Source organism: Gymnoscopelus braueri (genome assembly GCF_963280865.1).
Source record: "Gymnoscopelus braueri genome assembly, chromosome: 20".
Taxonomy (NCBI): Eukaryota; Metazoa; Chordata; class Actinopteri; order Myctophiformes; family Myctophidae; genus Gymnoscopelus; species Gymnoscopelus braueri.
This window is the reverse complement of record NC_137622.1, coordinates 1,041,679-1,056,858: the sequence shown is the minus strand read 5'-3', so window position 1 is coordinate 1,056,858 and position 15,180 is coordinate 1,041,679. Positions and strand designations below refer to the sequence as shown.

Below are 15,180 nucleotides of genomic sequence, written 5' to 3'. Positions count from 1 at the left end.
AACGGTCCGGACCGTTTTTGACCCAATTCTATTTTTATACATGTGGGCCACGTGGGGCGCTAAAACGAAACTTTGACATCACCCAAGTAGTTTCTGAGAAGAAGAGGCTGGATCTGGCTCCATGTCAAAAATCCTTCCGGTCGGCGTTTTCAATGTTATCTCCTTGATTAAAAGCTTAATATCTCCATTTCTTTTTAATGTGGTGGAAACGAGCCGTTTTCGATCGGCGATCACGCTGCAATGGAGGGTCGCGTTAGAAATATTATTGTTCCAGGCGTTAGTCGGGACCCTCCGCCGTCTCGCACGCACGCTTTGTTTACATGCATTTCCGCGTCGGGGCTTCTCACAGCACTCAACGTATAACGCAAGTGGATGGAAGAAATGCTGGCACTCAACGTATAATATTTTAATAAACCTCTGGCACCCAATGTGTTAACTCATTCAGTGCCACTGGCCAAAATTCATTGTAAAAAAGTGCCATTCAGTGCCACAGCCAAAATTCATTGTAAAAAAGTGCTTAGGAGCCGAAGATACAGCCTTTTTCAGTAAGAAGTTAAACAAGAAGTGAATGCAGCAGAACATTTTCAAATCATCAGATCTTGGGTTTTGAACATAAAAAAAAAAAGATTTTTTATTTTATTTTTTGACGTTTTAGACGTCCAGTGGCACAGGGCTTATTACAACGGACGTTTTAGACGTCCAGTGGCACTGAATGAGTTAAGTACAATACTTAAGTAAATGTACTTAGTTACTTTCCACCACTGATAATGGGTAAGGCACTGGTGAAAATAGGGCCCATAGTATAAACCCCCTTGTTTTCTGTTTGCTGGGATAAGCATTAGCACCAGTAGAGCACTGGGTTCTTCTCCTGACCTGTTCCAGTATGGTGTTGATGCGGCCCAGCTCACAGTCGATCACGTAGCGTTTCTCCTGCCTGCGGTCCATCTCCTCGATGATGCGGCGGAACTCGGCGGCGTCGGTCGTGCCGCTCACCGAGCGAGCCGTCACCTGCCAGTTGTTAGCCACCGCTGCCTCCATGATCGCCTGGAGTATGGAGAACCCTGAGGGGGGGAGAGAGAGAGAGAGACAGAGAGAGAGAGAGAGAGGGAGAGAGAGAGAGAGGGAGAGAGAGAGGGAGAGAGAGAGAGAGAGAGAGAGAGATAGTGTGGTGGAAAAAGTACTGTTAAGTAAAAGTCCGGAATTCAAAATTTACTTAAAAGTATGGGTATCAAAAAGTACCAAAAGTAGAAAGTACTCATTGTGCAGAATGATCCATTTCACAAGTTTTCAAATGTATACAAATCTTTTGAAAATAGCCGATCTACAAGCTCACAATGCGTCGCATCGCATTGTGAGCTTGTAGATCGGCTGTTTTCAAATGGCCGAAACTTATAGGGTTGAAGTGGTAAATGTACATTTTGTAATAATAAACATAAACAAAAAAGTCATTAGTAACTCAAGTTTTCAAATAAGTGTAGTGGAGTACTGAGATGTAGTGGAGTAGAAGTAAAAGTACTGAAAATTGGAAATACTCCAATAAAGTAGAAATACCTCAAAATTGTACTTAAGTACAGTACTTAAGTAAATGTACTTGGTTACTTTCCACCACTGCGAAGGATTAGCCATTAAAGACTGTATCATTGAGTCTCACATTAATATAATAATTCTGCAGGAGCTGAAGGGCGTATAATGTATTCCAGATAGGTTATAGCTTGACTTCAGAGGTTAAAGGCCATCTCATTACAATCTAAAAGCTTTCCAAAGTCCAAAGGCTGCATAATTCAACATCTAGAATGCGTGTGAAGTTCTGAGTGTGTGCGTGTGTTTGTAAGGTAAAGTAAGGTCAGAGTTATTTATAAAGCGCCTCTCAAAACAAGTGTTAGTGTAGGCGTACATAAGCATAAAATCACCACATGAACCCCAAAAAACGATGCAAGGAGGTAAAATGGCCGTGAATGGAATCATTGTCCTCATAGGTTTAATAGTATGAAGTTCATAGTATTAAACAGCAGTGGGTGAGGTTTTGTGCGTGGCATCAATTAAATCAGTCGTTCTCAAAGTGAGGTCTGAGGACCCCCGGGGGGTCCTTGAGGGGGTTCCAGGGGGTCCCTCCGGCAAAATGTGTTAACATTTCGTTTAGCCTTTAACCCTATATAATGTACATCGGCTATTTGAAAACAGCTGATCTACAAGCTCACAACCTGCCGCGGTGCGACGTGTTGTGAACTTGTAGATCTGCTATAAAAAAAAAAAAAATACTGACAGAATTTGGAATATTTTTTAAACAGTTTTAACGCCACAAATCTTGCCTGGCACAGAAATATTTTCAAATGGGGGTCCGCGGCCGAAACATACACATCGATTTGGGGGGGTTCTTGACGCGAAAACGTTTGAGAGCCACTGCATTAAATCATAGCATTTAAGCCGAGCAACACGTTAACTTTGGCAGCGTGGTGAAAGACATCGAGGCCCCTCAGAGGGTTATACCAACTCAATTAAAGATAAGACAATGAAAGATTCACCCGGGCCAGTTGGTGGGAGAGATCATTATGCTGTGAAGAGGAGCGGAGAAGGAACCCGTCTAATGATTAATTCACACGTGAAATATTTCCATTTAACCCATTCAGACCGGGAAAGCATCCGACTGTGTCATTTTCAGATGTATTTTGGCTATTCAAAAAATAGCAGATCTACAAGCTCATAGCGCGGCACCGAGTGCCGCGCTACGAGCTTGTGGATCTGCTATTTTTTGAAAAATCGTGAACATTTGTGCAAATCTTTGAATACACATATTTTCAAGCGAACATTTGTAACTCAAATCTTCGCTTCTGGGTGGTCCCTGGAACAAAATATTTTGCAAATGTTTAAAAATATATATATTCAAAGATTTGCACACACTTTCATTTTTTTTTCCAAAAATAGCAGATCTACAAGCTGCCACATTTTTGAATATCCAAAGAAATCTTAAAATGACAGAGACGCGTTTCCCGGATTGAATGGGTTAACGGAGCACTCAGAAACACTATGGTCAAATGACATACCACAGAATGAATAATGCCGGCCCTGTTTCTGCAGGGATAGATTGCACACAGCACAAGCCGAAATTAAAAGGCTCGACTCTCAACTCCTCTCTGTAATATATGGACGCAGAGAGTGAACATGAATCCCCTTAATGGAAATCAAGCGCAGGGGATACGGCTTTTCATCAAAAGCCACGGACAATGCAATTATTTTCCAAAACTAGCCATAATAAGCCGCCCTTTTTTTGTAACTTTCCACTCACATTCTACGAGCTGTCTTTGTCTAATGTTGCCGGTCTAAAGCAGATGCACGAGAGAAGTTGCAGTGACAGCAGAAACGGCGGGAAACTTGCTCACTGGCACATTGGCACACAGTAGAAATGCTGATTTCACATAACGATTAATATTACTGCAACGGACAGATTTGGTCATCGGGTATTATGCAAATAGCCCAACACCGTCTGAGCGGCAAATGGGCAAAGAAAAGCTTGTCATATATTGTTTTGTGTCTGCCATTTTTCTCTACAACCTTATCACTATGAAGCGGCTGCACACAGCAAAAAAAACAGAGACCAACAACAATAACATGGACACTTCATCCCTCTCTCTCTCTCTCTCTCGCTCTCTGCATGGTTTGATTGAAATTGATTGATATTGAATATAAAATTCAAAAGGATAAATACACAAAGGCTAGTTTGTTGTGGTCCATTGTGGTCCTTAAAAAAAGGTCCTTAAAGTGGTTAATAAGCAATGCTTATTAACCACTTCAGCCCTACACTTAGCTAAACCTGACCCGAGGTGGCTCGGTGCTTGGTCCGCTCACTCTGTAAGGTGGGGGCCCCTTACACAAAACCTCTTTGCCAAAAGTAGCCGATCTAAAAACTCACAACACGTTAAGTTGCAACACATCGTGAGCTTGTAGACGGGCTATGCTTTTGGCGAAGGTTCCCCCCCAGCACAGTGTTGATGTTTGACAGCAAATGTTGATTGAGTTTTAGCCATAGTCTTTTGAATAACATTCCATTTAGTTTTAGTCATATTTCAGTCACCTGAAATGTTTAAATTTTTGTCTAGTTTTAGTCGACTAAATATCATAAGATTATAGTCGACTAAATCTACAGTGGATTTAGTCGACTAAAATGGCCATGATGGCGTCGTAATGGCTGATTTTACACATAGTTGCATTGTAGATCTGCTATTTTCAGAGCGCAACACCCGAGCGCAACCAAACATAAAACAACTTGTCTTTTAGTTCTACTGGATCTCTTCTCCACTAGTCCCTCACTAACATTTTAGTCTAGTTTTTTTTTTTTTGACGAAATTGTCAATATATTTAGTCTTAGTTTTAGTCATCGTAGCCTAGTTTTTATTTAGTTCTTATTTAGTTTTCGTCAGTGAAAAAAGGTAGTCGACGGAACATTTTTCATTATAGTTTTAGTCGACGAAATCAACACTGGCCCAGCATAGGGAAAGCATGACCCTGCCGCAGTGCGGTCCGGTGCCGCGCCACGTTGTGCCACCCTGTCTGCAGGTTGACCTTTTAGGTGAGAGCGTCCGTGAGCAGGGCAGGCTCGGCGCTGGCTCTGTGTCTGGAGACACGGGCCTGTCAGACCTCAAGGTTATCCGGCCACAGCAAAGCTGTTATCAGGCCACGTCTGCGCGGTCGTTCAATCTGTATTTATTTGCTGTATGTAACTTGTAGTGCAACATCTGGTTCAGGGGATGTTACGTTGAGATCAGATATCGCCAGTGTAGCCTCAAGCCCCTTTGTACGACTTCAGAGGCGTTTGTGTGTGTGTGTGGGTCTAATATCACAAACCGCTGGACTGATCAGCACCAAATTAGCGCACGCTGCCAGTAGGTCAAGAAAGTACCTCCTATGCGTTTTTTTTTCTCACACATATGTTTTATATTTTCTGAAATATTTCACTTTAACTTCATAATGGAAGTCATTGGGGCTCAGACCGGGCTGAAACCCAAATCTGGGGCCATATATCATAGATATGACTTAGTCGACTGACGTCACAGATGACTGGTGTCACAGACTACAAGTTTGACTATTAAAGACATGAAGTTCAAGATTCACATCTTTGAGCCATGGATTTACCAGACCAGAGATTGGGACGTACACGGCACATTATTTATTTGGACGTCATATTGTTGTTGTCAGGCAGAAACCTGTAATCTCCATATTCTAACTTTTTGTGTCCCCTCCCCCCTGTAAATGAATGCCCTACTTGATCATACTACAGCGTCACACACAAATATCAAAAGTAGCAGATATACAAGTTCAAAACGCGGCACAAAGAGATGCGTTTCGAGCTTTAATATTTTTTTTATTATTTCGAATCCTGAAAAGTAACAGTTCTGCACCCGGCAGAGACGATATGCAGTATATACAGTATGAATATATCGTCACATGAATAGTGAATTTCCACACAGCGTAAAAAGGCCATAAAATGCTATCCTCGACAAAAGCGGACAAAGTGAAAACATCTGTGGTTCCATTTATCATGACTTTTACATGAAGACAGCGTGCAGATCCTCTGTGCACGGCACTCCATGCATTAAAACTCTCAAAAGCACGCGCATGTCCTGTAGATAAGGTAAAACTTCCAGGATGAGGCTTTAAACAACACGGATGCATTATTCATTTTCGTGAGGCATATGCACAGAGCCTCATCCACCACAAGCCAACTGGATAGCATGGCTCTCTGTTCCTGACGGTAAAAGCCTCTCACATTAGATGGCATGCAGATTAACTGGGTCAGAAATGGTCTCTATTGGCTTGGACAGAGTTGAGATGGAGGACAGTAAATGTAACAAACTGCTGAAGCATTTAACCACACTAAATCACACTGGATGTGGATTGTGAATGCTTAGCTGGTATTGTGTGCAATATACAGGTATACATACACAGGGTCACAGTACTGTGTGTGTGTGTGTGTGTGTGTGTATGTATATATATATATACACACATATATACATATACATATATACATATATATATACACACACACATATACGCATGCATGCATGCACACACAGTATACTGTATGAGGCCCCTAAAATCAAATTTTCTTTGCAATCAATGATGCCTCTTTTGCTGATAAAAAATGTCTCAGGCCATTTCAAAAGACGGTGAAAACTCTGAATGCTGATAAGAGCGGAGTATTTATAAAACTGTCCCAAGCACGAATTCATGAATGACATTTGAGTTTGTTAAATAATCAAACAAACTCTTAGCGAGAAGCAAAACATTAATAATTCTGATGGGCATCATGGAGAGCTTTTTATTTTTGAATGTGCTGATTTGTGCACCACTCTATCTCCCCCGGCCTTGGGCAAACCCTGATCTATGGAGGAACAATTGGATTCATTTAAGATTTACTGAAGATTCCATGCCTGCCTAGTTTTTACATTTGTATGGAAATTAAGTGATGGAATCTGGCAGCGGTAAATATTATTTTGCCGAAATGGATTCCTTTTACTTTTCTTTCTTATAAAGTCGCCGGGAACGTTATTTTTTTTATATTTCAGAACACAAGACCTGAGGACCTGACAACAGCAACTCAGCTGACAGCTTCATCTTTTTTTATTTTATCATCCTCACTGGAGGCTATAAATCAAACAAAAAACAGTCAGACCAAATTGTTCCATGCTTTAGTCAAATAAAATTGTCGTACCTACAGTATAATCAGAAGAGCCAGACCGATGTGTCAGTCGGGCTGATACAGCGGCCATCATTTGAACTTTTTGACGACATCAATATCTGCAATTAATATTATTATAGGCAGAAATGTTCAAAAGTCTTCAGAAATGTTCAAAATGAGCACATCTACAAGCTCACAACGTGTCTCAATGAGACATGTTGTGACATGGTATATCACTGCTTTTTTTTCTACTATTGAAAAACATTTTTCAAATTGATTAGAATTGATTTTTCCTTCTTTTTTTGGACAAAATATCGGTCAAAACATCAGTAGGCGAGGAGGATTGGCCTACCTACAGAATAGAATTGATGAAGAGTTTACCACAGGTCACTCGAGGCCTCAGTGGCAGAATTTGCTCAGCCACGCATGGTAAATCATTATCAATAAGACCTTGCCCTTGCCAGCGCGAGATTTATGCCTGCCACTCTCTCCGCTCCTGGGCCTGCAGCCATTTTCAGCATTAGCTGATCAATGGATTCAGCCTCCCAAACCGTGATGGGGAGTCCTCGTAAAAAAACGTGCCCGCGTGCAAGCCGGCTGCTTTATATATTTATTTCCAACATGGAGGGAAAGCTATAAATCGCGTTCCTCCGCCTCGCTCCCCAGCCCGGGAGGAGCCTTACAGCTGTGTTGCATCTAAAAATGTAATACAGTCAACTACATAAATTCTGGAAGACAACAACAAGATTTCCTTATCAGCATCTATAAATCCCCATGCAGCAGCGCGGTACAAATGCAGCGGCACAGGGATGCTTTCGCTGATCATGCTGCTCAGCGCTCATCATCCCACCGAGAGACAGGCAGTTTTAATATGCTCGACACAATGACAGCACACACACACACACACACACACACACACACACACACACACACACACACACACACACACACACACACACAATGTGTACCAGATAATGTTTGATTATATATTGCTCTATTGTGGTTGGCTGGTTTGTAATCTCTGTTTATACTGTAAATATGTTCTAACACGCAATGCCGTCAAGAGTGTCGGTGTGTGGTTGTGTGTGTGCACACACACACACACACACACACACACACACAACACAAGCATGTGTTGCAAACGTACGCAAGCAACACATGTATGCAGTATACAGTAGTATACAGTACATACACACACTGTGTGTGCTTGTGGAATAGGGCCATGTCAATGTTTTAATATCCATCTGACCTATGTCTGGGGGATATTTTTAAGTGAAAACAGTAGATCTACAAATGGTTTGTAGACTGGCTATTTTTGCGAATTTTGTTACGCCACCATTGTACAATGAAGTATAATACAGGGTTATGTGGTTAATCAGACTAATCCATTTCAGCTTTTATTTCAAAATAAATTGTGTTTGTTGTGTAAATACTGTATATGGTGTCGTGCATCGACAATAGCCGATCTACAAGCTTGCATTGTGAGCTTGTAGATTGGCTATTTTTGAAAAAGATAACTAATGTCCTGATGGAAGTCAACTTTTACTACTACTACTACTGCCAGCCTCATAGAAAAAACAAATCCTATTAACGGTGTGCTGGTGGCTTAAGTTCGACCCTTGTCTCCTCTACACTCTCCTATCAAAGAAAGAAAGCACACAAAGGCAAAGAAATAACGTGAAGAAATGAATCCTATTTACATGTACTCTACTTTCAATCGCAAATTACAGAACCGCTTGTGTGAGCAGGAAAATAAACTATATGCATATGATCATTGTGCAACTACGCAACTTTGCAACCACCACTGCTCTGAAAATAGATATTGATTAATACAGTAAAACGGTTATAAACATGGTGTTTTATTATGGCCATCAACTGCCATACTATGATCGGCACACCCCTATTTGTACAAGACTATATTCTATCGAAATGTGAAAAGCATAGAATATACTTTGAAGCAATGTAGAAGCGTTCCATAGATTAAAAACGAGTTTCCTGTAAATGATTCACTGTATATATTAAGTCTGTGCAACATTCAAATTATGAATCGATCATTTCCTTGGACAAGGGTTTCCAAAGCCAAAAGTTGAATAAGACATCATTCACATTTAAATATAAATTAGCATTCAGAATCTTCTGCCATCTTCGTGGGGTCACAATTCGATAAAAAAATCAATTCTCATTTAAAAATGATTCCCAATCAGTTTTATCTATTTTAATTCACAACAGTCATGTTGTTGTCATATGGACTTTAACAAACTGAGCGTGGCTTAGTTATTTCCAACAGTTCAAACAAAACAATTATATTATACCAGAGAGGCTTGTAAAAATTCTTGGCTTTGATGGCTTCTTTGATTCTATTTGATGCTGAAACACAACATAATTGCCTTGATGCAAGAAACATTAACGAGCGTCAACAAGCATCAGCTGGACACATCTCTTCGCTGATCTACAAGCTACACGTTGTGAGCTTGTAGATCTCCTCAGAGAAGAGATTTGGTATAATGCTGTAGATCAGGGGACCTTTTCCATTGATTTTATAAAGGGCTTCATAGACTTGATTAATAGCACTATCATCAGTGTTGTCTGTTGTGTGAATTAATGTATTTTTTTTTTGTGAATGTATTTCCAGACATTAACCACTTCAATCCTCAATACTTGGTCAGCTCTTTTTTCCCCTCTACACCAAATCTCTTTCCCGGAAATAGCCGATCTACAAGCTCGCAGGGCGATGCGTCGGGACTCGGGAGCTTTTTTGGCGAATGTCCCCTTCAGAATAGGGATGCTAAGGTTCAAGTGGTTAATGTAAAAAATTAAACAAATAAAAGTTCCTATCACACAAAGATTTGGCGGCCCCCGAGTAGTAACTCTGAGGACCCCCTAGCAGTCGCGGACCACCTGTTGAACACCCATGCTGTAGGGTTTAGGGGGTTCAGGCTGAGAGTGGTGTTACTCTAACGCCAGTCTGGCAGAGTCTGAAAATACGGGGACGGGAAATGATAGAGATCAGAGGAAATCTCACAAAGCCTGCAATTCCTCTTTCTAAATTCTACATCAGAGCACTGTAGTCAGTACTGATCCGAGTCCACCATCAAACCCAAAAGCAGTGGTGTAAAGTAACTAAGTACATTCACTCAAGTACTGTGTTTTTTTTAGGTACTTTTACTTTACTGGAGTATTTCCAATTGTGAATACTTTTACTTCTACTCCACTACATCTCAGAGACAAATATTGTACTTTTACTTCACTACAATTATTTGAAAAATGTAGTTACTAATTACTTTGTAGATTTTTATTATTATTACAAAACATACATTACCCACTTCAGCCCTACAGTATACTGTACATTAAGGCCATTTGAAAATAGCCGACCTACAAGCTCACAATGCGTCGCATCTGTGAGCTTGTAGATCGGCTATTTTCAAAAGATTTGTATACATTTGAAAACTCGAAATGGGACATTCTGTACAATGAGTACTTTCTACTTTTGGCAGTACATTTTGAAGCCAATACTTTTGTACTTACTCAAGTGCATTTCGAATTCCGGAATTTGACTTGTAACAGAGTACTATTTCTACATTGCAGTATTGATACTTTTACTTAAGTAAAAAAACGTGAGTACTTTTTTCCCACCACTGCCCTAAAGGAGAAGATGACGGCCTGTGCGTTTAGAAGCCAGGGGGTATACTGGGGGATGAGACGGCGCCGTAGCGTAGCGTAGCGCAGCGCAGCATAGCACGCAGACTGCAGCTAAGTGAGAGCTGCAGTCCTCTTCTTGGTCTGTGAACCGGATCGTAACAGGATGAGGTTTTGGAGCGTCACCCGTGGCGGCTCAGCTGTAATTGAATTGAGTTGCATCTAATCTCATCGCCCAGTGCCTTCGGTTCCTAGCCTCTCATTAGAGTTCAGAGTAGAGAGTGTCACACAGGGCTTCCATCTCTCTCGCTCACTCTCTCTCTCCCTTTCTTCCCCCCTCCCATCTCACAGCTGGCCACGGCTAACTAGCCAAATCACAAAAGCACAAATTTGCGCATTTTTCTCTGCATAACACTCTGGCTCCTGCCAGCAGCAGCCGACTGCCAGCAATGCATTTCTAATATGGCTATTGCACACTCGTACGGTTCCACTGGCGTTGTTAAAATACTCCTTGACGCATTAATCTAACCTAAGAGTGAAATGTAAATACGGGCTAGACACTCTAACCCTTTAGTAAGCACACTGACGGAGAAATGAAAGAGCAGCGGTGCCAGTACCACAGTATAAAAATACTCTGTTACAAGTAAAAGGCCTGTGATCAAAATGTTACTTGAGTAAACGTACAAAAGTATTGGCATCAAAATATACTTAAAGTACCAAAAGTAAAAGTACAAAACTTTTTGAAAATAGCAGATCTACAAGCTCACAATGAGTCGCGGTGCGACGTGTTGTGAGCTTGTAGATCAGCTATTTTCAAGCCTAGGTATAAAATAGGGCTAAAGTGGTTAATGCATGTTTTATAACGTAATCATTTATATCTGCAAAGTAACTAGTACCTAAAGTTTTCAAATAATTGCAGTGGAGTAAAAGTACAATATTTGCCTCTGAGATGTAGTGGAGTAGAAGTAAAAGTATTGGAAATTGGAAATACTCAAGTAAACATACCTCAAAATTGTACTTAAGTACAGTACTTGAGTACATGTACTTAGTTACTTTCCACCACCGACGAAGAGAGGTAACAGAGGCGACGCGGTGAGGCTTCACTCCAGATGAAGGCACCAACAAAGGCGTGATTACGGCACAGTCAATTTGAACCTTTTTCCGAAGGATCAAACAATATAGTTGTGAAACAGAGATTGAGACGGTTAAGCCGACTGTAATGTGGCTTCTACCGTCAATCCTGTGGTAGAATGAGGGTCTGAGGCAGACCGTAGCGCCCTGATGAACGTTCAGGACCCTGGAACGAGTGTTCCAGGGTCCTGAACGGACGGACATCTTAGACCAGTCATTCCCAACGTTGGGGGCCAGGGCCCATTGGTGGACTGTGAGGATATTGCAAGTAGGGGCTGTCATGATTACACATTTAAGCTGACGATTCATTGTCACTCATATAATTTGCTATTAACAATTTTATTGTGTATTTGGCCATGGAACATTGGAACATGTGAATAAAAACATATTTTTCTCTTTGCCTTTTAGGCGTCCTAATCAAAAATTGCACCGGGCAGATATGACAAATAACTTCAATATACAAATAAATAATCGACATATTTAATAACTTTATACATGTGAAATAGCAGAAATAGCAGATCTACAAGCTTACACCGCACGGTGTAAGCTTGTAGATCTGCTATTTCTGCTTTGAACATTTTTCAACATGGAAACGATTATGACGATTATGCAAAAATAATTGTGATTAGACGATTACAGTATGTAATAATTGTGACAGGCCTAATTGCAAGTGGGTTTTGCCAAATAATTGGCAAAACACTAAGATTTTAAAGAGGAGGTGACATGGTTTTGCATTTTTTTCTGTTTTTCATGTGTCTATGAGGTTGATAGAACTTCATTAAGCCCCCTGGTGGTGTTTTTATGGTGTTTTATGTCTTCTCTGACTATTTTGAGTTTCTTCCTGGAGGCTGAAACCTTGAGGGTCAAACGTGCCAATAGAAAAACAGCACTTTAATGACACAGTAACAGGTGTGGGCATGAGGAAGAGGAGGGACTAGGACAGGTGGGTGGTGCTAAGGTGGTGGAGGAGGTGCTAAGGTGAGAACCAGGTATACTTAATGAACTGGAGGCGTGTCCACATAAAAACAATTTTAACACTTTCTGTACACTTTTTTGAAAAAAATCTTCCACCTAGTATAACCATAATACCTGATGATTATGTTTTAGGGGGGGGGGGATCACTGAAAATCACGGCACCCTGTCTTTAATGATAACATAAATACACACACACACATCTCTCTCTCTCTCTCTCTCTCTCTCTCTCTCTCTCTACTATATAAGTTCCATTGATTCAAGCCGCAATCGATAGACCCATAAAATAAAACATGCTCTGAAAAAGGCCCACGGCCCACCCATCTGACCGCTTAACGCGGCAGCCAAATGGCCGCGTGGGAGATGTTCGAGTGGGCCCAGATCCAGAAAAGGTTGGGGAACCGTTTGTCTTATAGACGACTGGAGTGAAACCATAAGGATGATGGCACTGTGCCTCATGGACGCAGGGTGTGGGCTGGAAGCCAGGTTTTTAGAAATGACCAATTCAGCAGTCGGCGTGAACGTGACAGCGACACACTCACGGGGACTCCCTCTTGCTTTGGTGTTTTGCCCCAGGTGGGCGTGGCTATATGCCTTAACCTAACCTCACAGAAAATAATGCCTTAACCCAGTGGTTCCCAAACTAGTGAAAATAGCCAATCTACAAGCTTGTAGATCTGCTATTTTCACTACTTCAAAACCTTTTTTAATGTATTTTGTAAAGGAATTTAGATAAATAAAAAAAAACTCGTCCAAACTCGTCGTTGGCAGGCTGAGCCATAGCAGATTTCGACTCGTCCATGGCAGGCAATGAGTTAACCTAACCTCAAAACCACGCCCACCTGGGCGAAACACCTGGGAAAGAGAGAGGCCGACACACTCGCACCGTGACAACGCGCTGCTCGATCCCACTTCCTGGTTCCTGTTTGGCGTACTGTATCTTATTACGCGATGTACAGTAATAGCACAGCCCATTGTTTTATAGCACATTACATTATGATTGTAACAGTAAACGGTCTGCATTTGTATAGCGCCTTTTATCCAAAGTGATTTACAGCGTGCATTAGATTCATCCATTCACACACGCTGACGGCAGAGGAAACCATGCTCCATGCATCAACCTGCTCATCAGCAGCAGTTAGGGGTTCACCGTCTTGCTCAAGGACACTTCCAACGCAAAGTCATAGTACAATATCTAGAACTTTTTTTAACTATAATGATAGTATTTCTGGCTGCTTTTGTGTCATTGCACACAATCGAAAATCACGCGACACCTGGCGTGAGCTCGGTTCAAATCGACAGTGTAAGTGATAATGTTTGTTAACCCATTCAATCCGGGATTGCATCTGTGTAATTTTAGCTTTCTTTGGCTATTCAAAAATGGCAGATCTACAAGCTCATAGTCTGCTTTTATTTATTTATTTTTTATCCCACGATTTTGTAACCCCATTGTTTTCACCCACGCCAATTGTCTATGTAATCCTGGGCACTACACTCCCTCTGCCAACCTAGGGAGGCCAGGGCCGAGCTCATGCCTCCTTCAATGCATGAGAGCCAACTGACCTTCTTGTCACCTGACATGGTGGAGATGTGTTTCCCCGGTTGGACGTAGCGCGTGGAATGAACACATTATTCCAACCAGTTCCTTTCCCCTCCATCAGGCGCCCCGGCTGACCAGGGGGAGGCAGTATTGTGACCAGGATTACTGCATGTTTTTGTGAGGGTACCTACCCTAGGGGACACGGGGAGAACATGCAAACTCCACACAGAGAGGCCCTTTCGCCGACCCCACCTAGGGCACTGATGACACGGTAGAGAGGACACGCCCCCAGCGCCCACAGCGTCCCCTGTGGGAATTGAACCCAGGACCTTCTAGCTGTGAGGCGACAGCGCTACCGATTGCGCCACCGTGTCCCCCCATACTCTGCTATTTTTGAAAAATCTTGACAATTTGTGCAAATCTTTGAATATATATATATATATATATTTTTTTTTTTCTTAAGTAAAAGAAAAGTGCTTAGGAAGTGAGATACAGCCTTTTTCAGTTATAAGTTAAAGGATGGAGCTGCAAATCTTCAGATAATGATATATTGCGTTCTGAACATTAAAAAAAAGGCTTTTTTTCAAAAACACGTGAAACACGTCATTGGCACGTTGTGCGCCATAGCGGTAAAACACGTGAAACACGTCAATGGCACTCAATGAGTTAACTCCAATATTTGCTTCTGGGGGTCCCTGGAACAAATACAGATCATTTTGGGAAAATCAATCAATTAGATAGAAATCTAAAATGACACGGATGGGTTCCCGGATTGAATGGGTTAATAAAAAGGTGGTAAAAGGTTAATGCTCTGTATTCTGACAAGCCATAGCCTGGTGAACCATCCCGGTCGCTATGAATTCACATTTTCATGCGTCTTCTGCCTGACCGGACTGGCCCCAAGCTCCGGGTGGGCGTTTTGCAGAAACCAAAAAGTGGAAGAACCAATCAAGAGTCCGTCAATCACAGGGCCCTGAGCGCAGGCGCCAACAGCGAGTTCCTGCATGTCACTCCCCGACTCTCTATTTCTCCCCGTTTCCTGTCTCTCTTCAATGTGTACCATCAATAAAAGGCAGAAAAAGCCCCCCAAAATATCTTAAGAAAACCAATCGCGCCAACACTTATTTTACAACTCAAAAGAAAATGATAATCACTTACACCCCCTTTAACCCATTAAATCCGGGAACGCATCTGTGTCATTTTAGACAATAGCTTCGTTTTCCTTTTA

The 15,180-nt window shown here is 41.7% G+C and overlaps 1 protein-coding gene across 2 annotated transcripts in view; it reads right to left on the bottom strand.

Annotated features, from left to right (window-relative positions):
• The window catches only part of gria3b (glutamate receptor, ionotropic, AMPA 3b), a 157,025-nt gene that overhangs the window by 75,067 nt on the left and 66,778 nt on the right, over nucleotides 1-15,180 (bottom strand). For both annotated transcript variants that reach the window (XM_080416373.1, XM_080416374.1), the window contains exon 4: nucleotides 874-1,061. In XM_080416373.1, coding sequence (XP_080272499.1) covers nucleotides 874-1,061 — 188 coding nt within the window. The remainder of the gene's footprint in view (nucleotides 1-873; nucleotides 1,062-15,180) is intronic.